Source organism: Embiotoca jacksoni, unplaced genomic scaffold (assembly GCF_022577435.1).
Source record: "Embiotoca jacksoni isolate LCO1_2020_lvr unplaced genomic scaffold, fEmbJac1.0.p SCAF_17, whole genome shotgun sequence".
In the NCBI taxonomy this organism is placed as follows: domain Eukaryota; kingdom Metazoa; phylum Chordata; class Actinopteri; family Embiotocidae; genus Embiotoca; species Embiotoca jacksoni.
The window spans coordinates 9,193,601-9,218,041 of record NW_027185307.1 but is presented as its reverse complement, the minus strand read 5'-3'; the positions used below and the strand labels follow the sequence as shown (position 1 = coordinate 9,218,041).

At 42.3% G+C, this 24,441-nt stretch overlaps 1 protein-coding gene across 2 annotated transcripts in view; it reads right to left on the bottom strand.

The window, feature by feature from the left end:
- Positions 1-1,497: 1,497 nt before the first annotated feature.
- The window catches only part of phldb2b (pleckstrin homology-like domain, family B, member 2b), a 40,761-nt gene continuing 17,817 nt past the window's right edge, over positions 1,498-24,441 (bottom strand). The window contains exons 6-24 of one of the 2 annotated variants that reach the window (XM_069151507.1): positions 24,223-24,342; positions 21,451-21,635; positions 19,857-21,065; positions 16,494-16,871; positions 15,354-15,515; positions 15,047-15,184; positions 13,585-13,713; positions 12,476-12,631; positions 11,599-11,709; positions 11,417-11,491; positions 10,622-10,774; positions 9,646-9,789; positions 9,370-9,469; positions 7,818-7,968; positions 5,226-5,316; positions 4,799-4,945; positions 4,079-4,298; positions 3,817-3,902; positions 1,498-3,629 (exon numbers count right to left, since the gene is read on the bottom strand). In XM_069151507.1, coding sequence (XP_069007608.1) covers positions 3,489-3,629; positions 3,817-3,902; positions 4,079-4,298; positions 4,799-4,945; positions 5,226-5,316; positions 7,818-7,968; positions 9,370-9,469; positions 9,646-9,789; positions 10,622-10,774; positions 11,417-11,491; positions 11,599-11,709; positions 12,476-12,631; positions 13,585-13,713; positions 15,047-15,184; positions 15,354-15,515; positions 16,494-16,871; positions 19,857-21,065; positions 21,451-21,635; positions 24,223-24,342 — 3,896 coding nt within the window. In that variant the 3' untranslated portion in view covers positions 1,498-3,488. The other variant, XM_069151508.1, reaches the window with a different exon arrangement.

Here is a 24,441-nt window from a genome sequence, read left to right as displayed (position 1 = left end):
GCCGCTGCGCCCTGTCTCTCTAATTTATTTTTTTACTCGCAAGGAATCATGTTTTTTTTTTTCCCAGAACCAGCTGAAGCTCTTGTCATGATTGGTGGTCGCCTGGTGGAAGTTACAGTTCTATTATTTGTTGGTTAATGTGCATTAAAACGAACTTGTCTCATTTTTGTTTGAGCATCTTTGTTCACAAATATTTTTTGCTTCGTATTTTGTTGTTGTTGTTGTTGTTGTTGTGTGGATGTACCCTTTTTCTATTTTTTTTTTTTTTCAAATCAACGTCTTTATTAATTAAAATCGCAAAGCATGATGGGCTATCGCTGCCACAGTACGGGTCTTTCCAATTCAAGGGAGATCAAAACATTTTCAGCGATTTGTTTATGCATTCACCGCCTCTGCATGACACTGAAGCAACGCCCATCAGCTTGAACAGGATGACATGACTGTGTGTGGACTGCCGGTCTGACAGTACCGATCTCTGCCACACGGCGGTGCTCGACTTCCATGTTACTAATCCTGGATGGGCCTGGGAGGTTTGGGGTGTCCCCGTGTTTTTATTTTTAGTTATATTTATATTTTATTTTATTTTATTTTATTTTATTTTATTTTATTTTATTTTATTTTATTTATTATTATATTATATGATATTATATATATTTATTATTTATTTATTATATTTTATTCATATTCATATCAAGGTTTAGATCTTACAAGTAGGCTACTGCATTCCATATAATTATTATATCTCTTTAATCTCTTTAATTTACTTTTTCAATATATAGCCCACCAAACGTAATGAAACACAAAAGCATTTATTTTGATAACAAAGCAAGAATAAATCTGAGCAAACAGAATTAGCTGCAACTGCAGTCAGAAACAAACGGTAAAAGTCATTCCCACATCAAATGGTGAAAAGTACCATATTCATTTAGACATTAGCACCCATTAGATTAGACATATTGTCAGAGTATTACACTGCAATATTTTCTGGTGATAATGTGCGAGATGTGGTTCAGTCTGCTGGCAGAATCAGCATCAATAGGTCAAGGAGAAGTACAGTGTGATGTAAGACATACAATGTTACAACCATACAGTCCATGGTTACAACGGGACGGGAAGCATACGGCAACTGTATTCTATATTTTGATGATGGGTTTTTTTTTTTAATACATTTGTTGGTTAGTTGCTTTTTTTTTTTCCTTTTGAGAACTTTTTAGTGAATGGTTTGATGTTACTTTGAATGTTTGTCAATCAAGAAAGTTGAATGTTTATCTGATGCCGAAGAGATGTTTGCACATCTAACACAAGTCAAAAGGCAACGCCCTCTTCAAAAGCGCAAATCTCAGGTGTCACTGTGTGGAGTGATTTAGTGCTCAATAAGTACCAAGTTAGTGTTTTGTTGTGGGAAACTTGATCTTGTCAAAGTAGTCATTGTCGTTCTTTTGGGGGTGGGAGGCAGAGTTGCCTCATAAGAACAGACTTCTCGAGACGTTGACAATATAAAAGGTAAAATATATATATTTTTTATTATTCATACGGAAATACAAAATTAAGATGCATGTATTGATAATGGCATAAATACAGTAGGATCAACATTAAAACATCATTATAAAACAAAAAAACCTATAGGATGAAATAAACTCATGGAGGCTTCCAATGTGACAGCTCCTTTAGTTGGTAAAATACTTCTGATCTTATTGTACTTGAAGAGAAGTCAAAGCAGAGATATTACATATACATCAAATCATATAAACTTATACTTTGGTCAACAAAACAATAAAAAAAAAAGAAAAAAAAAAAAGAGGGAAGATAATAAATGCACTTGTCAGTGGACTGAAATGTTCAGATGTAGTGTGAAGTATGAAACACGATACAAAAGCAACTTTACTGATCAACACGGAAGAGTCATTTCAATCAAAACATTACGTTAGTGGTAATAAATGCAAAGTGATGAAAGCTAGTGGACTAAAGCAGCATAATAATGATTCACTTTTTATGACTAGTGAATGCATGTACCATATTTCTGTCTGCTTCTTCACAAAAAAAAACCCCGGACCTCATTTCCACACTCGTGTTTTCTCACCAAACCACAGACATTTTGTAAATAGATGCATGTAGCTCTCAAAAATATAGATATTATGCATGTCAAAAATACTGTCACGTAAAATATGATATTAAAAATAAAAAAGGCACAAAATAGGAGTCTTGAGTTGATAAAGGATCATATCTGTCATAACTACTTTAAAACTCACTACAGCTTAGAAACAAAATGTACAAATATCACAACTTTGTGCCTTATATAAAGCCATTCTTCCTCGTGCTCATGTAGCTTCTGTATTCAGAATAAGCCACCTGACGCTACATTTTAAGTCGTCTAAGCTTTGTGTGAAAGTCTGCGGTGATACTATCGTAGATCCATTTGAAAATCACTGAAGAACTAACAATACGCTCGACCATGCTGAGCGTATATTTATGCTTTAGTTGAAATGTTTAATGTGAGGCTGTCATTTGGAATATCGGTGTCATCACCATGTAAAAATAGCACCCTGGAGTGACACACAGCAAATACGGGCGTGCATAGAGTAAACACAAAAACAGGCGCTTTTCTTATTAATCACATGTATGGATATACACATGATTGTATGATTTATGCATGCACATCCATGCACACAGTTAAGACCTGAGAATGCCACAGTAATGATACAAAAAAATTAAAAAAACTAAATATATATTTGCTAAACGACCTTTACTGAATTGTTATGCATTATTAATTCTGTACACGGGATCTTGTTTTAAAAATGATTAAAACACTCTTGAAATTGTCTAAAACTTATTAAACCCTCTGGAAATTTGAGCTCTTCCATGATCCATGTTCAGATTGTTTAGACGTGGTAGAAGGTGTTGGACATACTAGGACACACTATAGAGCTCCAACAGGTTAATTAAACACCGATTTAAAAAGAAAAAGAACGGAAAAAAAGAGAGCAGCTGAGTCATAGTTTCTAAAGAAAATGAGTTATACGAAGCTAATAGAAAAGTTGAGCAAACAGTTTTCTAACTTTATTGTCCTTTATTGTTTCGCAAAAACCTCGATGGGATACTTCACTTCAAGGCAGAGTGCTGCACCAGAGTACATTTCAGATCTCCTGAACTTGATTTATTCTCTTTGATTGAACTAGAATGCATACAAATGTAAAAATGATGCTCCTGTGTCACAGCCCACAACTTCACATGAATGCTCCACACAGGATTGTAAACCCTGTCGTGTTAGAAATGTTGTGAATAAAGTGTTACAAAACGGTCTTGAGTAATTCAAGACTGCCGTCTCAACACAACAGAAACAGTTATTTCTTCGGATTAGATGACAATAACGTCCATTCAGACATTTAAAAAGTCAGAGGGGAAAAAAAAAGAAAATACAATTTTTTTTGTCTTTAAAGCCACAAAGATCCATAACATGTTGGACGTACGCTGCCACCACAACCCCTTCACTACACCATGAACTGGGTGTAGCCCTCCGCACCTGTGACGATCACATCCATCCAGATCCTCATGGCCTCTGGAGACGGAGCTACCATGTAGTAGACCCGGTCGTGGGTCTTCACACTGAAGGTCAGCGACGGGTTCGGGCTCTAAAGGAGAGACGGAAAAAGAATCGGAAGGGAAGGGGGAAGGCGATGGAGGAAAGAGGAAAGAAAAGAGGGAGAGGAATTTATGAGTGAGGATATAAAAGTGGGGGGATTTACGACTCGTACTGTCCGAGGCAGAAGTTCATTTGCACGCTTCACCCGTGTGTGGCGGACGTCCACGAGGGCTCACCTTGTGCGCGTTCTTCAAGTGATCGTAATAAACTTCTTCAATAGCTTGGAAGTAGATGACTCCCTTCAGCTTGGCTTCGTGCTTGTCTGCAGAAAATGTGACAGTGCATGACGGTCTGCGCACATCCAGCAGTCTCTGTTGTCTTGTGTATTTTCATCAGTGGACTTGTGTCTTGGTGTTGCTGCAGGTGTGTGTGTGTGTGTGTGTGTGTGTGTGTGTGTGTGTGTGTGTGTGTGTGTGTGTGTGTGTGTGTGTGTCCTACCGGAGTAGTAGGAGAGCGTGCGTCGGTTGCGGTCGAAGACGAACCAGCGCTTCTTCCAGGTTTTGATCTTGCCTCCCATCTTGACCAGGTAGCCCCGGCAGGTCTTTTCAGAGATGGACAAGTGGAAGCACGTGTCTGTGCTGTGGCCCGCGGACTCAATGTGACCCCGCAGGTCGAAATCGTCCTTCCTCACCGGCAGGTAGCGAGTGAGGGGTCGGGACTGGAGGGAAAAGCCGATTTGAAAAGGACGAGGAATCGGTTAAAGTAATGACAATCATGTCTCCGTAATTTCATTTTCGTTCATATAATTCGTTTAAATCCCGCAGATGCATATCATGTGTTAGGAAAGACTAAAAGAGAATGATGTCTTTCTTTCTGCTGCCAGCAGTTGACGGATCAGGGAAAAGAACTGCCGATGACAGATGAAGCTTATAATGAGACCTGTCGGCAGGGATGTGATTGAAACCACAGAAAGAGAGAAACATGCGGGAAAAGTAACAGAAACAAAAAAAAAAAAAAAGAGAACACGCTGTCAAAGAAGAAGTGAAAAGTTCAAAATGATCATCTTAACTCTCTTGCTGGTGAGAGAAAGCTTTATTCTTTCACTTCGACATCAAAGATGGGAGTTTACAGGTGATTAAAACACACGCTGTGCCAAACAGGGATCACGTATCAAGAGGCGCTGCCGCTGGTCTTTCAACTTGTTTTTTTCTTCCTCACCTGCGCCCGCTGTTTTTCTCTCAGCTTCACCTCGCGGTCGATGAGTTTCTGGCGTCTGCTCGTCTCTTCCTGTAACCTTTTCTCCAGGTCCTCCCTTCTTCTCCTCTCCTCGTCGAAGGCCTGCTTTCGCATTTCCATTTCTCGCTCCTGAAGAACATTTGAAGTTGTCACAAAGTATTATAACGCACAAAAAAAACCTCTCACATTCTGTAGATCTAAAGCAGTGTGCAGATTCCTGAAGTTCAAGTCGTATCTTTGTGATCAATTCCCAAACTTAAGAACACAAAGGCAAATAAAGGGACATTACTTTGTGAGAAATAGAAACTGAGTACATACATACTGATACAGATATTTGTCTCTCTACTGTAAAACAGTGAGACCGAAAAGGATTCAAATCCATGTTATTATACACGTTTCTCAGAATGACCTTGTGCTCCAGGAGGTGGTTCTTCTCGGCCTGCGCCTCTCTCAGCAGGCGCTCCATCTCCTCCAGCTTGGCCACATTGGACGTACTCGCACTGCAGCACACAATAAAACACACAACACAACACACCGTCAAAGCACGACACACACACAATCATGGGGAAGCAAAACACCAAATCAAATCTCACGTTGCTGAGCACGAAATAAATTCACTAAGACGCACTTTCAGGATCACACATAAACGCATACATACTTACAGAGGAATTCTGTTTAGTGTTCCACAATCTCCTGAGAATACTCCTGTTTATTCACGGTTCATGCACGAGTGTGTGTGTGTGTGTGTGTGTGTGTGTGTGTGTGTGTGTGTGTGTGTGTGTGTGTGTGTGTGTGTGTGTGTGTGTGTGTGTGTGTGTGTGTGTGTGTGTGTGTGTGTGTGCGTGCGTGCGTTGAATCAAAGAGGAAGTCCATTAGTAAAGGAAGCCAGGAAGTCAGAGCAATCTAAGGATTGGTCCATGTCCATTCTCTGTCTGTCTCTGTAGGTCTTTCAGGACTCGTCCTGCTTCGGGTGCAGATGGTCTAACATGACATGCATTCTTGACTGAAGGGATTTGTGTGTAAATGTGTCTGTGAGAGTTTGGCACATTAAACAGCATTTATCTCTCTCTGTCATTTCAGTTCTGGTTTCTCTCCTTCTGATGTGCAAACACACACAGGCATGTTTCCATTACTCCAGAGGACATTGCATTGATTTAAACTCGTTTTATATTGTAACCCTGAACATATCCACTTCTTTCCAAACCCTGATCCTAACCTTGAACCAAGTCTGAACCCTGAAATTTAAGCATTTATGATGCGGGGACTTTTTTTTTTAGCTCCTCGAAAAGAGAGGCGAGTCTCCACAATAAGACTGTCTGAACAGATTTATGTCCCCCATAACATAAGTAATACACACACACACACACACACACACACACACACACACACTTAAAACTCTCTCTTTTTTCTGGTGCCAGAAGGAAATTGATACCCAGTGTTCATATGTGATGATGTCATAACATTGTTAAGATGAATGGTACGCATTAGACTCAAGTATAAACAAATCAGGAAGCGAGACGGGAGGGAAGTGGGGCGGGGGCGGGGGGTGTACGACAAGATGAAGGAGAAACAATAGCAAGCGGAGAAAGTAAAATGCTTTTGTTTTTCCCCCGCTCTCTTTCCATTTCATCAGTTTCCAGTTTGGCGTCAAATCCACCCTGCAGCTCTCACTCAATACCACGGCTGGAAACCAGCAAACCATACAAGCAAATTTGAAATGGGAATTGTTAATCTGTTGATTTTGAAATGTTTCACTGTGTTTATTATCATTCATTGTACAAATGAAAATACTTATTAGGAGATGAAAATCAACATAACATCCAATTTAAATATGACTTGATCAAATCAGTACCATTGGCTGCATTATGTGCTAATCAAGTACTTGTATTTGCAACTAACGATTGTTCACCTGACATTACAAAGATAAACATGAATCCATCCTCCTTCCAACCTCACTATAACACTCAGTGTTTCCCCACGTCCTCCCTTCCGCTAGCCATTTTCTTACCTTAATCGATGCGAGGGAACTGCACTCATAATCATCGTAAACTGGCCCAGTTCAGATTTATTTCTCCAAGTGTCTGGATTACTTGAGAAGAACTTTATTTATCTCGCTCCAGCACAAACTGTGCACCTCCAAAAACGGGGCACATCACTGGCAAGATGACAAATAAAATCCAGCTCTATCGTAAAACTATTTTTTGGATCCACATTCTGCAACATGTCTTCCATTTTAATCCAAGTTGGAACAACCCAATCCAGCTGCAGCCGCACTGAGGATCACATGAGCAGCCTGTTCCAGGAAAACTTACAATGCAGAAAGGTCAATCTGCAAATGGTTTCAAATCGGCTGCAAGGAGACCATACCATTCAGAGAAACAAGAGGAGGGGAGACGAACCAGAGATGCAACCACTGTATAAAAAGGAGAGAAGGAAAGCAAGCACACATGGTTTCAGTCCAGACGGGGGGCTGAACCCCCAAATGTACCTCCACGCTCATGTTGGTTCACTCAGTTCATCTGAACCTTGAGGGGGTTGACTGGCAGCGCACACACAGACGCACACACACCTCTTCATGTTTTCTGTAACCTGATTCCTACAACGCTAATCAAGAGGTGCCTCTTAACTCGCGCACAGTTCTACACATCCTATTCTCCGACGAAGGACCATGAAAGGCGGCAAACCGCTGCACACACTTTTTACATTAACTCACTTTCCACTCTTTCTCTGTTCCGTCCCACAAAATGTTTCATATTATGAACACGAAGGGACATGTTTATTTTTTTGGGAGTTTTTATTCTTTCAACTTTTTCAACCTTTCTGCTACTCTTTCTTTGTCCGTTTCCTCCCTAACCTCTTTTTAAATTATCGTTAAGGGGTAGCGACAGTAACGAGTTTGCACATGCGTGACATAGAAACACACGCCAATGACAGGCTTCGTTTTTTGTTGCTTTTACCTCTAAGGTGCACACAAAACCCAACACATGCCGGCGGCACTTACCTGGACACATTGTCAGGTGAACAGGCGGAAATGCTGGTTTCAATGGAGTCACTACTGTCCACACTCATTGTGTCAAAGGCCTGGTTGTCACGGTACCCAAAGGCATCGAGGTAGACGTTGGTCTGGGAAGCTGCTCGGGAGCTTGGCTGACCTGGACACAAACACACGGTGAGAGAAAAGAAGAAGAAGAAGAAGAAGGTTTAGTAGTGACTAATGTAACTTCTCTACTTATGCATGCATGCACCCGTGTGCTGTACCCGTCTGTGTCACTTCTTCTGGGACAGACTGCCCGGATGGCTTCAACTTTGGATCACAATGCCCCGCCACTGTGACACGCGCTCTTACACGTCCCAGGAAAAATATATCAACACCTTAATGGTAAAATTACTTGAGGAGAAATTGTTCCCAAACATGTAACAAACAAACAAGAGACAAAAAAAAAAAAAAAAAAAAAAAAAAAAAAAAAAAAGAAGTGCGCAAAACAGGTAAGTGTAGTAAAATAAAAGTCCTGAAAGTAGTTGAAGCAGTCCAAAGATGTCTGGAGAGACAATGGGATATTCTCAGAAGTCAACAGAGGAATGATGACAAAACTACAGTGTTGATACTTTGAAGACTCGGCCTCTGAGTACAGGAAGAAACACACACACAAAAAAAACTGATACCATCTGCCCCATGTAGCAGACCCACCCATATGATGAGCCAGATCAAGGGACCGAAGGGACTGAGGGACCAGATACACCGGAAAATAAAAACAGCAGTATTATTAGATCACGCGGAACAAAATACTTAAAAAAATACCATTTTGTTATTTGAATATCTGTCTAATAAAGGGGCAGTGAAAAGGATCTGTGAAAGTTCACAACTGGTTCATGCTTGTGGTGAATATGTGCAAATTACATTTACTTCAAAAGACCTAAACATGAAACCTGCTATGGAAATAAGACCGTGTCCTTGAGGTGACCCTTTGTCTTTCAGCAGCTGAATCGGAGTCATTTCAGTGCACATCCAAAGAGAGAGTAAAAAAGATTCGACTCCGTGGCGACTGAACAGAAGATTTTCTAAATGACAGGAAATGACTAGTTGACAAGGAAGTAGACGGTGGAGATACAAGATATATACACTACTTCTAAGTGTCTTTTTTTTTTTTTTTAAATGAATTGATTGTGACTGGGCATAAAGAAACTGAATAATCATAGGCATACACAATACTCTGCACCAGCTGATGGAGCAGCTGAGCCCTCCTCCACTATCTCCACTAACAGATAAACAATTTAGAAACTTGTCAAAATGAAGTGCACACCCACAAACAAAATCTCTAACACTAGACATTGTCTCCATATAAAGTGTATTTTCAAAAAGTGAGCGTGTTTGTGTGACACGAGAGAAAAAAAAAATAAAATAATTTAAGACAAGTTACATGTATTCTCTTGTACTTATGTTCCCACATGCACTCTCTTTATCGGTTTATGTGTTTCTGACTCAGTTTGTTTATGGCTGTGTGTGTGTGTGTGTGTGTGTGTGTGTGTGTGTGTGTGTGTGTGTGTGTGTGTACCTTTATGCAGACCGCGAGATTCAGTTTCCTTGTTGGATAAGGAGAGAATTCTTGGAAGAATACTGCCACAACTTGTACTCTGTGCCAGAGGCTGATGACACTGTGACGGATGAAGAAGAGGCAGATTTTTTTCCATTACATAATATATTAAGTAAAATATATATTACAACTGAATGTCAAGAGTTGAGAAAATGAGCTATGAACCAAAAAAGTATGAAATCATACGATTGGTAGAGATTTGTGTTACTATGCATACATGACCATCTATGTATGTACCTTGGTATTGAAGGTGCGTCCGAGTGTTGCGCAGGTGAACTGGGGGTTCATGTGGGGTGTAGTTTTCTTCCTGGGTAATGTGTCACTTAGATGTGTCCCACCTTCTTTCTCAGACCGCTTCCTCTCCTCCAGCAAACGGAAATGCTAATCAAGCACACACAGAGGGAAGAGATGTACACTGTTAGCGATTATTCATCATTTGATTTAATCTCGATTGAAAATTTAAATGATCTATTTCATTTTAGGTCACACAGCATTGACGGGTAATGAGTTGAAGTTATTTGAAGTGTCATACTTCAGTGCCATCTAGTGGTTGTATTAAAAAGGCACAGTGGCAACAATACATGCTGCAATGCTTTATGACATATTTACTGATTTGCCTTTTCATATTGATTAATCATAAATGCTAGTTTCTTGTCATGGCTGATCAACATTTTAAATTGTGCACCATAATTACTGTTTACCTGAACAGTCACCAACCATTTATTAAAGTCAATATCAATCAAAGCAATACTGCCAGATGCGAATCTGGTTCCTAAATAATGTGCTCGTCATACAACAACAAACACACCATTGCTGGTATGCATACACAGACACACAGACACACAGACACACACACATTACCTGCCTGTGCCATTGATGATGCTTTTTGACAGGCAGGGGAGGTGGGGGAGAGTCAGGGAGAGGGGAGGGGTCTCGATATGTCACCATGTTCTCTGGCCAATGCACAGAGGGTGTTTTGGGAATGGGGCGGGGATTAAGATGGTAGGAGGAAGAAGAGGAGGAAGAAGAGTGACAGTCGGCAGGTGAGGAAGAATGACAGAGCTTTGAAAAAAAGGAAAGGAACATCGTCAGAAGACAAAGACGGAGGCAAGTTGGGAAGGAAAACAACGGCACTCGTACAACCACACACTTTGCACCATCTGCCTGTGTGCAATAAACTACGCGAGAAAACCCTTGTCAGCACTACACACACCTCATCCTCCGTTGGTTTGGGGTAGTCGTCGTCAGGGGAAAGGTTTACTTCGGACTCGGGAGAGGCTTTGGCCAGAGTGGGAGCAGGGGCAGGTTTAGGGTCCTGCCCAAGCTGTGAGTAAATCTCATTGATTTCTCTGACTGTGACATAGCCCTGGAAGGTATCGTGTGGAGAAATGGGGGAGAGAGAAGAGGTGAGGCAAAGCATGAGGTGAGTCAGCCAAATTAAGATGTTACGTCAAACTTGAGAATTAGTTAGAACGATGCAGAATTTGGTGGCAATGTTAGAAAACACGTTACTTGCACACTATGCTGTTAACATACACAAGACAGTAGACACTCTTACAAGGTCAGTATTAATATTCAGTATGTGAGTGAAAGTTGTGGATACAATTGATGAATTAAGTCTTGACTCAGATTCCTGTAGCTCCCTCTCTTCCTGCGTTACAGGGACTGGCAGTTACAACAAGAATCCAAAAGGGGCAAGCAGAAGACAAGGAGGAGTGAAGTGCAAGACGGAAGGATGAGATGGATTTCAATAGTCTATTTGGAGCGAGAGGAAAACAAAAGGGGGATGTATTAGTACAACAAGGCAAAAGTACCTCAGCGTTCTTGAGGAAAATAGAAGAAAGGAAGGATTGACAGACATCAGCCAAACAGGCTGTATCCTAGCAAGCACAGAAGGAAATCCCATTGATTAACATGATGAGGGTCCTGCCCACTGCGGGGGTCTCGAGGAGTTCAAAGAGGAGAATTGCTCTCAGTTTCTTGTCTGTCAGCTGCCAGTCAAACCTACCTCCCGTAGAGTGAAGCTCCGGCCACCAGTGAGGTCAGCATATTTTCTTTCCAGGGAAACAAGGCTTTCTTTCTCCTGACAGACCGGGAAAAATGTGAAATTGAACTCTTGTTTATTTTCTTTTTTGTCATTCATACACAGAGGTGACATGAATACACATGCAAACATGGATATCCTCATACTCTTTGCAGCATTGATTCGAGGTTGGTCCTCTCCTTCAAGAAGCTCTCCTTCTCTCGCTGAGCCTGCTGAGTAATCTGTGCTGCCTGCTTCTTCAGAGTTAGCAGTCGCTCCTGAGGGAAGAGTAAACAAGCTCATTATGTGCTTTTAGCTCACTTATAAAGAATGACTCAGACACTGCTGCTAATCCTACGAAACAAATCAATTCAGAGAATCAACTGGTTAGAAGATCAAAGAGCGTTTGTTTAACTGTGAGACAAGTGTCTCATAGAAAATGTCAAAATGCTGCATGTGACAAGACGAGGTCAAAACCTAGTATATGGCTGTATTGTGTAAGAGGACTTCTCACTTGAAAAAAGGGATTTTTATTTCATTAAGAAACAGCAGCAGTAATGTGGTTGCTGTACTGGACTGTAGAGGTGAATAGGTAGCTGAGCCACATGCCAAAGCTGTCTATTTACCGATCATCCCAAACCTCACCCATGGTCATGAACTCGGGGTGATGACCGAAAGAATAAAATCACAGAGCAGCTTGGGAACCCACAGACTGAGCTGGTGGGAGTTTCAGGGAACAGAGATGTGCGGGCTTCTCTGCTTTCTGTATTGTCACTGCGACCCTAATCACACTTACAGGTTAAGATGATGAGATGAGTTCATTTGAAATGTACACAGTCGAGTCTTTCGGCTGACCCGTGGTAAAACCTTGCTCACTCATTTAGTTCGTTTACAGGGCTAAGAAGTGTTGTGGTCCAGCTAAAAATATCATGATTATTTTTTTTATGAATTTTAGGTCATTCTTAATTCGAGATAAAAAAAAAATAACAAAATGGTTTTGCACAGATTTGACTCAGAAAAATCACACAAAAATAGAGGCGCTACCTTGCGAGTGACCGTGCTGCGCTGGTAGTCGGCGATCTCCCGGAGAAGCTGTTGCGTATTGGTCTCCTTCTCCTCGTCCTGCCGACTCTCTCTCTCTAGCTGCTGAAACTCCAGGTCCTCAAAACGCTTCGTCTCTGTCTCAAGCACCTCACAGTCCTGATGCACACAGTGGAAAAACAATGCAGAGGTAAAAATGGGCAAGACGAAGGGATGCGCTTTGTGCAGGACAAACGTAACCACACATGCTTTTATAGTACGCATATGAGAGAAAACAACGTTTTCATGCAAGCATTCATTTATCCAACTCATAGGTTTTAGTAATAAAAAAAAAAAAGCAATAGGGTGATAGATGTATGTATTGGCATCATTTATATGTATTGGAAAACTCTGAGATATAAAAAAATAAATAAAAGAAAAACTGTGAGCAAGTGTGTATCAACAAATGTTTCTCATCCCACAACAGATGGACACAGACAAGCAAACCAGACAAAGAGATCTCAAATGTGTCATGAACACCGAGCAGTCATGCAGACACCAACAAAACCACCAATGTTTGGGTAAACATGCAACACGTTACATACCGTGAGCATCAATTCAGAAGTGCTGTCTCTTTAAGAAGTCTTTTTAAATAACATATTGTGGTGTGTCAAACACAAAACTTGAATCCTTCGACACTATGCCCAAGTGTAATTCTATAAGAAGCAAACGGGTCTTTAAGCCCAACCCTAAAGACATTTGATCCTCCCATAAAGGCTCAACCCTTCTGATGGAACAAAGAGATGTGTAACCATAGAAACCTAAAGAGTTAGACAGCAAGAAGAGAGAGCATTAACCAGGTAAAGATTGAAGGTAGCCGTGGAGCAGTGGGGAGAATGTCAGCTCAGGAAATGTGTTCATATTCACCTGCAAGTTCATCATATAAGTCTACAGGAGTCCATCATACGGACACCAGTCCACATACAGTATGTCACGTTATCTGGTTTTTCTTCTATCGATGGACGTTGGCACAGCTGTTGTGGGTCTGTTGTGTCCGTAGACTCGCACACTTGCGTATATCTTTTCCTGTGAGTGTGTGTGTCTGCAGTATGAGGGTGTGTGTGTGTACTGACCCTGGCTAGCTGCTCCTGCAGGGGCTCCTTGGTGGCTTCAGGGCAGCTGTCCAGCTGGGAGCGCTGCTCACACACAATCTGAGCCAACCTCTCTACTCTGCCCCTTTCTGCCTGCAGCAACTCACACGCCTGGCACAAACACACACACACACACACACACACACACACACACACACACATATACACATATACACACACACACACACACACACACACACACACATATATACACACACACGCAGACGTATACGTACACATTTGTTTATGTGTACATATAAATACAAAGACAAGCACGCACGCACACAGGACAGAGAGAGGATGGTTGAGTTAGTGGGGACTGGGGAACCACAGTTAGTTACTACGGCGACCAGGTCAGTAATGCTAGTCTAGAGGAAGGGGAGGACGGGAAAGCTGTAGTGAAAAAAAATCTAAAAGAGCAATGGAGGACTGATTATAACTGGAGTAGAAATGATGGCATGGAGGTGATTGAAATGGTGTCAGTACTTGCGTCTCTCGCCTTTTTTTTTACAGTTTGTTTGAATGGAAATGATTGAAGGAACAGGTGAGAAGGGAGCGCGGGGATACAATGAATGATCAGCAGAAGGTTAAACTATCACATGAATGGTCCTTTATGTAGATAACACAACATACACAAGCACCCAAAATCTGTTCAAGCACTCAACTCCTTTTTCATTTACTCCTCAACTGCAGTTTTGAGCGCCGAGGTCAACACTAGTCTGTCTGATGGTTCTCGTCTTTCTCTCCGTCAGTATCATCTCCACTACCTACCAGCTGCGGGCACGTGGACAGTTCAGAGTAATGCCAGGACTCAGCCCAACAGAGGAGAACGTCCCGAGTATCAAAATGAACATACACAACAAATTCCATCCGTTTATCCACTTACACTTCCCGCCCTGTCAATGATACCAAATTGTGGTATTAAACGCAGAAAATAAACACACACAAACTTGCTTGCAAACACCCACAGCTGCCTTGGAGTAGTGTGTGTAAGATAGGATCCCTTGGTGACCGCTGCACCCTGGGCAGTATTAGCAGATATATATTTGGACCAGAGACAGCGTGAGAAGGATTAACACCTACCAGTTAGTCACATGACCCCTAAATATATGAGGCCCTGAGTTGCCTATGTGTTTTCAACACCATATGCATACATACACCTCGGAAAAGAAAATGCATGTCGCTGGTAAAAATCCATGTCAAGTGTTCATGTTTGATTTTACAACACCTATAAGACAGTTCCAGTATGTTTCTTCCTTTTACATGACGACCAATATCACTTACCAGCATCTCAGGGATGGAACACTATCGGTGTGACATATCCAAAGTGTGCTCCCATCTTTTATCCCAACTGGGTCTTGTCCTCTTGTCAGCCATTATACATTTTTGAAAAGTATTCTCTTCACTTTCACTGTATCACAGTTAAGCGTAGCCAATGAAATACCTTGTCTTTTTCCTGCTGCGACTTGGTCTCTAGGTCAGCCATCTTGTTGTGAAGCGCTTCCAAAGCATCTTTTTCCTGCTGGAGAGCAGCTACCTCCGACTCCTGCTCAGCTTCCACCAGAGCTCGCTCAACCTCCACCTATAAGAAACACGCAAATCTTTAGTACTGATTCAGAACAGAACTCCTTTCAATCATCTGGTATATTCTCACTTTAATTAAACTTAGAAAATATCTTTATTGTTTAACAAAGACTTCCAGGCTCGACATTAATCTCAGCGAACTGTTAAGAGGGGAATCCATCATCTACCTCTCGGGCAGATTCGTCCACTTGGTTGTCCAGCTCTTTGATCTTTTGCTCCAGCTCCTCCATGTTGTTCAGCACCTGGATCCTCTCCTCTTCCACATGCCTCACTTCTTCCTCTGAACGCATCATGTCCTGTGCACGACGGCGAGCCGAGTCATCTGGAGTCTGCTAACAACATCATCAATATTGTCATTTTTTTTTTTTTTTTTTAAACCTCTGTTAAGATGCAGTTGCAGCGACAGCTTTGCATGATCCAATTCTGGGTTTCATGGTAATTAGCTACAATAAGTGACATCACAAATTCAATAATGTGGCAAAATGAACTGGAATGGGTGCACCAACACGATTGTTATGTCACTGTCGTTATTACTTGTGAATATTTACAGAACATTTTTAAATCTTGTATAACAGCTAATTAATATTTGCCTGTGGAGTGCGGAAAACAATTTTTTAGTTTCAAGTTTTGTTGTGATGAAGCGGTACTTCCTCTGGGCAATGGGACTCTTCTGCTCTACAAAGACATGTAGGCGGACACAAGCACACACATACACAGACGCACACACACACACAAACACCAGCTGCCAGTTGTGAATGGTGACACTTAGCCTGCTCTAATCTAATAAATGGACTGTAAATATCTTCCATCTGTGTATGTGCAGGATGTTTATGTCAATACTTTCCAAGTATTAAATGGATTGATCCTCGTCACTCTCATGTTTTCCAGAATATAATGGAGAGCATAAACACTTCCCATATTAATACTTGGCGGTCTTGTACCCCTTTCATGCAGGAGCCGAACAGACATCTGTCATTTTAACTACTCAAAAGAAACAGATGTTAAAGAGCAATCTTTTGTAGTCAGTCTCTACAGTGACTCCACTCTTTCAATGGGTTGCATGACGCTGATGTAGAAGGGTTAATTAATACTTGAATAAACAGGGCTCTGTATGCTAGCACATTTTTATACATTTCTGTGATCCTGAAAATAACAAATCTGTGGCTGAATGAAGTTCCTGATGCTTCATAGCAATATAAAGATGTGATATCAATACGCCGTGTGTACATGTAGACCATGTCTGTAGTTGCACAAAGTAGAGATGCACTTTCTAAAAAGGAACCAAATAATGATCCTGTGTTTTATACCTCATTTGTCCTCTGTGCGCGTGGAGAAGGTGATGGGCCGAAGCTCCTCGGACTGACAGCAGGTGATTCTGCCCTGTTGTCTCTGTGACCACTGCTGCGCCGCCGTCGTACCTGTAGATCATCATCATAGTAGCCGTTCTCTGATCCAGGGGAGGTCGTGTGCCCGTTCCCCACCATTCCATTGAGAACCGAAGAGTCCGAAAACACAGACGGCGTGTCGTCATCGTCATCATTCAGTTGGAGCTTCTCGAGCTCCTGGTTGATCTTCTGAAGGTCTGCAACAGCGGAGGTGGGACTCGTCGCCGCGCCACTTCCATCCCTTTCAGCCCGGCCCAGCTCAGAACACAGAGACAAGATGGTCTCCAGCCGCTGTCGCTCCTGAAATGACAACACGTGAGTAGGCGTTAGTGTACGTGCACATACAGCGGTGTCACATCAGCTTTATTATTATCTTATTAATGTTCTGATGTTGCTACGCAGGTTCTTTAAAAGGTACAGCTACAACCAGTCACAGTCAGTCCACTGCCTCTTGCACAGCCACAATGCACATAGAGCTACAAAAATACGGTTCAACCCTTAAATTTAAGACCTTAAATAATTTTAAGTTACAAGAGTCAGATGTTAACAATCAAAACCAAACAGTCACAACAGCTCAGCGAGAGTATTATCATAAAATCCAGTTTCCAAGGCTCAGATTACCTGTGGAAGCATCGGAGAAGTCAGTCCCTTTACGTAAAATGTCCCTGTTTAGTCCAAAACACAGCGGTATTTACTTAGCACTCAGTATCAACCTTTCTTGTAGGTGATTTACATACTCTAGTATATCATTAGCATAAATTAAAAATGAAAATCCCTGCAGCAAGAGTTTCGCTTTCCACAGTCCAGCCTGCCCGAACAGCTATATGTAGAGAACTACGGAGGCTGCAGAGAGTCAAAATGCCCCCTTCATAGGTCCAGCAGTAACTTCTCTGGAGAGGGATGTATATGAGCCACACAGAAAGCCTGTGTAAGTAATATTAGCTTCAGAGAGAGGGAAAAAAGCAACAAGAGACAGACGTGTGTGTATATATGCGTGTGTATATGTGTGTGTGTGTGTGTGTGAGAGAGAGAGAGAGAGAGAGAGAGAGAGAGAGAGAGAGAGAGAGCTAATGAGAAAGTGGACAGCTGTCAACCATGATCGGAAGTGTGCATGAGAACAAGCCACGACTCCAGGAATGCATCTGTGTGGACTGCCACTGAGGAAACAAGACACTTTCCAGGGAATTGTGCTGTAGGAAGGAATCTGAACCAGGTGAAGTTTGGACTACGACAATCTTGAGATAGTCATCTGCCCGTTTAGAAAGGCTGAAGAGAGACATCCTATTGAGGGAATCATGAAACACGACACATACCGTGCTTATTATTGAAGCAATTATTTTTAGAAAGAAAATATAAAAAAGCATTTAAATCAAATGGGATAACGCTGTGTGAATGCACAAAAATAAACAAACACCCCCCCATTTATAATATGAACCAGGAGCTGATACAAAACAAGCCAGTGTCAGTTTGTCACCTTGTTCTATTCTAATGGACACAAGCCTCTGTGGAGCCCCTTCAGCAATCAGCTGTCAATCAGGAAGAGACGGAGACAGAGAAACTGAATGAACGAGGACAGTGTGGAGTAAAGAGATGAAACCAAAGACAGGAAAAAAGGAAGAGTGAAGAAATAAAAAGAGACAAAACTGATGCTTTGGCCTGACACGCTGTGGACAAAAAAAAGCACTGGAATAAATGTATTGTCTCTCTATATCATGCTATGAGGTGAAATAAAGAATATCAAGTCTTTCATAATATTATTACTTTCCTAGCTTCTGCTCTACCTCTCTTTCTCTGACTGTCTTCCTTTATTTCTCATGGTTATTTTTTAGTGTATATTATAGGTCTGCTCTCTTTTTAATTCTGTAAATTCCAAAATAATTGTACATATGGATTGCTGGACAATAATAATAATCAGAATTTAAGCACATCTCACCAAATGCTTATGTACTATACAATCTAAATGTCACAATTGGTAATTCTGTGTGTATTGTTTGTGGGTGTGTGTGCGTGTGCGTGTGTGTGCGTTATTGCTGATAACGCACACAACCAAATAACATTGCGGCTCATAAATAATGCAGTTTCCCAAGCTATCACTAGAGGGCAGACATAGCCCTCTAGTGATAGCTTGGGAATGAGCAATGCTTTCCAAAGCTTGAGCATTAAACTGAAAAGCTATAATTGGTGTGCAGGCAATGCCCAGCCCATATCTGATCATCAATTAACTATATATTATTCAAAATATATTAACTACTTTGATAAATATAGAAACTCCAATCACTGTTAGATCAAGCCAATTTGAATGGATCATTTCATGGTCTGTTACAGGGCACAAAGTAAAAAGATGTTGTAAATCAAACCACATCAAACACAATATATAATATATATTTGATTAAATGTTACATCTTAATATTGTGCAATGGGCAAACTGGCTCTCTAACCAGAACACTGGAGGCGGGTCTATCTTGCTCATAGCTCCACTGAAAATATGTAGAGGCTGGCTAAAAGCCACTGTCAGGCATGTGAGACAGAGTTGTGTCTGTACTGTATTCAGGAGAATATTTCTCACAGTGAGAGAGACCTCTAAAGAGAGGGGGAGAGTGGGATTATGTTCAGTTATCATTATATGTTGAGCATCTGTGAGTTTATCCACCTGCTACACTAGAACTCTGTAATCTTCTTGGTTTCTCTAACCCACATGTGACTGATGTGTTCTGTGGCTCCTCAGCAGAACAAACCACACTGGGCGGACCTCCAGATGACTGACATAAACATACACCCCGCATAAACACACACAAAACTCAAGCACAGGGTTAAGAATAGTCCTGTTAGTACGGGCCGACTGCCATAAGCATCTGTCGAATGGTGAAACTCACTCGGTGTGTGTGTGTGTGTGTGTGTGTGTGTGTGTGTTAAGCTCCCTGGGAGAGTATGTTTGAGAGGCCAATAAGTAGGTTACTCTAAAGGGAAGCATTCCTACGCTCACTCTATTTCTTGTGTTTGTTTGAATGTGCAAAATAATATCACTATCTTCTGGTGCAAATAATAACCCATTATTTTTCTTTCTTTTTTGTTAACTTTGGAGAAACACACTGCTCACCTGTTAACCGTTAATTTATCCATCTGTAAGCTTCGCTGATTTACACATTAATTGTTCAGTTTACATCTGTGTAGTGTCACTTGATATGAACAAATACAGCAATGGGTAAATGCTGGAGGAGATAGTGATGAATTAAATATTACCATTTAAATACAGGAACCTAAACGTTCAAACACATTGAAACTCACCAGTCTCTCCACCTCCTGCTCACGGAGTCTCTCCTCTTTTTGGCGATGGTGGTAGTCTGTCAATTCTTCCTTCCCACTCAGTGAGCTAATACTCCCCCTTCTTTCCCTGAAACCCCCTGGTGGGGTTACCCCTGCCTTTCCAAATGACTGCCTCCTCTCCCCCAGACCAATTCCAGGTTCCAGCCCTGCCTTCCCAAATGAAGTTCTCCTCTCTCCCAGCCCCGGGGCACCAGTGAGCTCCAGGCCTACCCCTCGTCTCTCCCTCTCCCCCAGAAATGCCTCCATTCCACAGGAGACTCCATGGCTGGCCAGTCGTTCTGGTTCTGGAGAGCTAGGACTGGTGGAGCTGACAGAAACCAGTGAGCTGGTGGAGGTCAGGCTGAGTTTTTTGGCGACACGAGGGGAAGAGGAGCCCCCTGCCCTGGATGGGATTGTCACATCTGGTGGGGCGGTTGTGGAAGACATGGAGTGGGTGGTGGAGGGTGAGGTCTTAGCGGAGTAGAGGGAGATGGACACAACACCTTCACCTTGAGTTGCAGTCTTTATTTGGTTCCTGTTTAAGGCTTGCTGGCTGGAGTTACTAGAGTTGCGGTTGAGGTCTGGGCTGGCATTCTGGCTGTTGTTATAATGGTCTTTGCTAAATTTGTAACCCCCAGCGTTATCAGACCGTCGCGGAGGAAGTGTCGACAAGGTCAGCACTCCGTTGTTGCTGTCACGGGGAGATTGCGAGGGGCAGAGGCGTGGCAGCGAGCGGCTGTGCCCTCCTCCCATCATCCCACTCAGTGAGCCTGCTGAGTATTTCCTGGTTCGACTGCTGGATGAAGGTTCCTGGTTCCCGTAGGTACGGCGGCCTAGACGGGGGCTGGAGGGCATGCTGACTGCCCCCCCTGCTGATGGCGTGCGGGATGCGGAGGAGGAAGGAGGAAGAGAGAGGAGGAAGCTATCAGCAACAGAAGTGGAAGAGCCTCCACCGTTCCACATGGACAGCGAAGAAGAGGAGCCTGCGTTGTGCATCCGTCGACTCTCACTGATGCCAACAGAAGTCCGGGAGGAGAGAGAAGAGGAAGGGTCGGACCGTCGTCCAGGGGAAAGAGGGGGAGGCGATTTTAAAGACATAGGTGGACGGTCTGAGCCATAAAAACGTCGAGCCTGTTCCTGATAGGCTGATGAAGATGTGACAGGACTTGAGACAGGCGTGGTGGGGGGTGACTGAGAGAAAGAAATGAGAAAACATTTTTTAACAATTGGTTGTAAATACTGAAAAGTTCTGTGTCACTGTAATAACACATTAAACAGAAATTGCTTCAATCTGACAAAAAGAAATGAACAGGCACAAGTACCTGCAAGATAATGGTGAGGCTTTAGAAGACTAATGGTATGTTAATAAGTAAATCTTATGTTGCCAGTTAAACACTGTAGTAGTCCAGGATGATGGGTAAATCCCCATTAGCCAACAAATGTAAAAAAAAACAACAACATAGCCCTGTTTAGCCCAAGGCAGAAAACCAGGCTAACCACACAGACTTCCCAGGCCCTGTTAGAGTGTGCTGTAAAAAGATAATAAATCCTGTAGTGGAGCTAAATGATGGCTGACCTGTGTCACGCTGAAGTAGGAGGGGTTAGCATTCCCGTTGGCTCTCAGGCTGTTCTCCAGGGCAATTTTCTTGCGTTGCAGAGTGTCCATCAAGTCCCGAAGCTCAGACGCTGATCGCATCCCCCGAGCACTGCTGGTGCCCCCCACAACTGCATGGCTATAGTCACTGCTGAACTTCAGGTAGTCTGGGGGAGGGAAACGAAAGTGCAGATAAATATGAGAAACCACAGGGCAGATAGTTTGTGGAAAACTGAGAAAGAAAAAAAAATCAAAAATGGGGAGAAAAAAAAAAGGTCGTAAAAAGAGAAAGAAGAGAGAGAGAGGAGGTTGTACGTGTACCTGAAGCTGCCGCTGTTCATAAATGGTGCTTTTGGCAGAAGAACTTCAACCCAAACAATCCACAACTGGCAGTGAATCTCCCAGAAGACAACAGACACACACACACACACACACACACACACGGCAAGCAAATACACACTCATACAAAACCCTCCATTAGATCCAAGACAAACAGTTTAACTTGAGTTCAGTTCCTCAGTATAGGATTTTGATAAATGAAAAAGACCACAAAATATTCAGAAATACCCTCCAGAGGCCCCCCGCCCTTCGTAGAGCCTTTTATTTAAAGCTGTTTCAGCAGTGAGAGGGTCTTTTTCCAAACCTCAACTGAGTCTGTTTTTACTTCCTTCCTTGTTAGTTTAATTTAGAAATCTCTACCGAATACTATTATTTACTTTATGAAATATTGCTAAGATCAGCAGAGGTGCATTTGATTGATGGCTCTAGTTCTATTTTCCATGCAGAAGTTTGCAGTAAATATCCCATCATTAGACACACAGTTGAAAATACTTAGGGTAAAGCAACATGTGAGAAACCTGCCAACTTTTGAAATTCATCTGCGGCTTTATGTGGAAAAGGAACTATTACAATGTTCAAGCTTTGACCACCCAGTGTTTAACCGCCACACACACACACACACACACACACACACACACACACACACACACACACACACACACACACACAAAAGCTTTCCTACAGCTGACAACTGTGGCTCCGCTGAAGAATAATAGAAATGTGTACGATCCACGTGTACAAATGCCGAGAGGTGTGGAGATGTGTTTACAGATTTAAGCACAGCAAGTGTGAATATTCAACCACTTCAGCTTAGCTGAGGAGGTTTGTAAGAGAAACTAGAAGTTCCCGTCACAGCTGAATGTAAGCCTGTGTGAGAAAATGCCAAACCTTACATGGTGGGGAGAAATGGGGCAGAAAATGAAAGACATCATAAGATCTAGAGAGGCGTGTACTAACACACACACACACACACACACACACACACACGCATGCGCACACACACACACACACACATTAGTATTTCTATTTTTTTGAGGACACTCATTGACATACTGCATTCTCTAGCATTACACTAACTCCAACCAAAACCTAATTGTAACCTTAACGTAAAACAACGTCTTAACTCTGACGTTACCCTTTAAATTTGTGAGGACCAGCCGGAACGACCTCACATCGTGTGTTTGTCCTCTTAAAAATGTTTTTAAACCAAACATGGCCCACCTCACAATAAGAAGACATGTACACACACACACACACACACACACACACACACACACACACACACACACACACACACACACACACACAGGGTGTTTGTGTCCATACATGGGCAGATTTATACTGGAGGCCTGGTGTGCATCAGCTCTCTCATATTGGTATTATTCTTTTCTGTGGCCAGCTACTTGCTTCGTGTGGGAGTCTTCCCTTCAGGTGTCAGAATGTGAGTCTTGGCAATTTGGAGGCTAACGATAAAGAGTATGGCTGCTTGTAATAACTGTAATTTTCCTAGGTGTGTGCTTGTGTGAGGGAGATATATGATAACATCGAAGAAGCTGAGGGAGAGAGGAGTACATTCCTTGTGTCTTGGGGATTTAAAGAGCAAGAATTCCTCTGAATATAGCACACACACACACACACACACACACACACACACACACACACACACACACACACACACACACACACACACACACACACACACACACACACACCTTGCTCACAGCCCGATCAATCACTAAGGAGGCAGCAAAGTCCAGCTGTATCACCATGGCAATGAAGGAGTACCAGATGACAAAAACATTCCAATATACTTTCAATGTTGAGTTTTAGCATATGTGTGACAGGTTGGGAGTTTAGGAAAGACATATGAGAGAACTGAAAGAGATACCAGCCCCCATTTTCATGAGTTTCAATGTTTAATATGTTTCATATGCATATCCTTCTTTCCTGATCAGTCACTTGTGAACATTTTCTATTTGTCTCTCCTTCTCTTTTTTTCCAGTTAGACATGACATTTAATGTTGGTATCTGGATTTATTTCCATTCCTGATGGAAAGAAGGGTCAACTAACTCTGGTTTAACCAGCGTCGTGGTCTGAACGGGATATAATACACGCACGTCCAACAGTTGCTTAAATGGCGTCTATCCATCACCCAACCCTGACATCACAGTCAAATGATTGGAAAAAAATTATTTGTGGTGACAGATGTTACAAAAGGAGAAGAACCTGAAGTTTGAAAAGAAGTGAAAGAATCCAAGCAAGCATGAACATTGAAATGGTGAACAAGTAAATAGTGGCAAAATAAATAAAGGCACAGAGGAGGACCAAGGGAAAAAAAAGAACAAGGATCAAGTACAGTTCAGGGTCAGAGAATGTGTTTCCTCCTCCACCACCACCCCTCCTCATGTGGGTACCTGTGTTGTAGGCTAAAGCCGACACAGGGCTCTTCTGCGGAAGCATGCTCTTCATTCTGCTGGCCTCTTCAGGATGGTTGAACCGGAAGAAATAGGATTTACCCAGACACAGGGAATAACCTGGAGGAAAGTCACAAACAAACAAGGTCAAACTTGAGACACTGTTAAGCAGCGTGGACAGAGAGTAGAGCATATATGCAGGGCTGGGTCAAAGGGTAC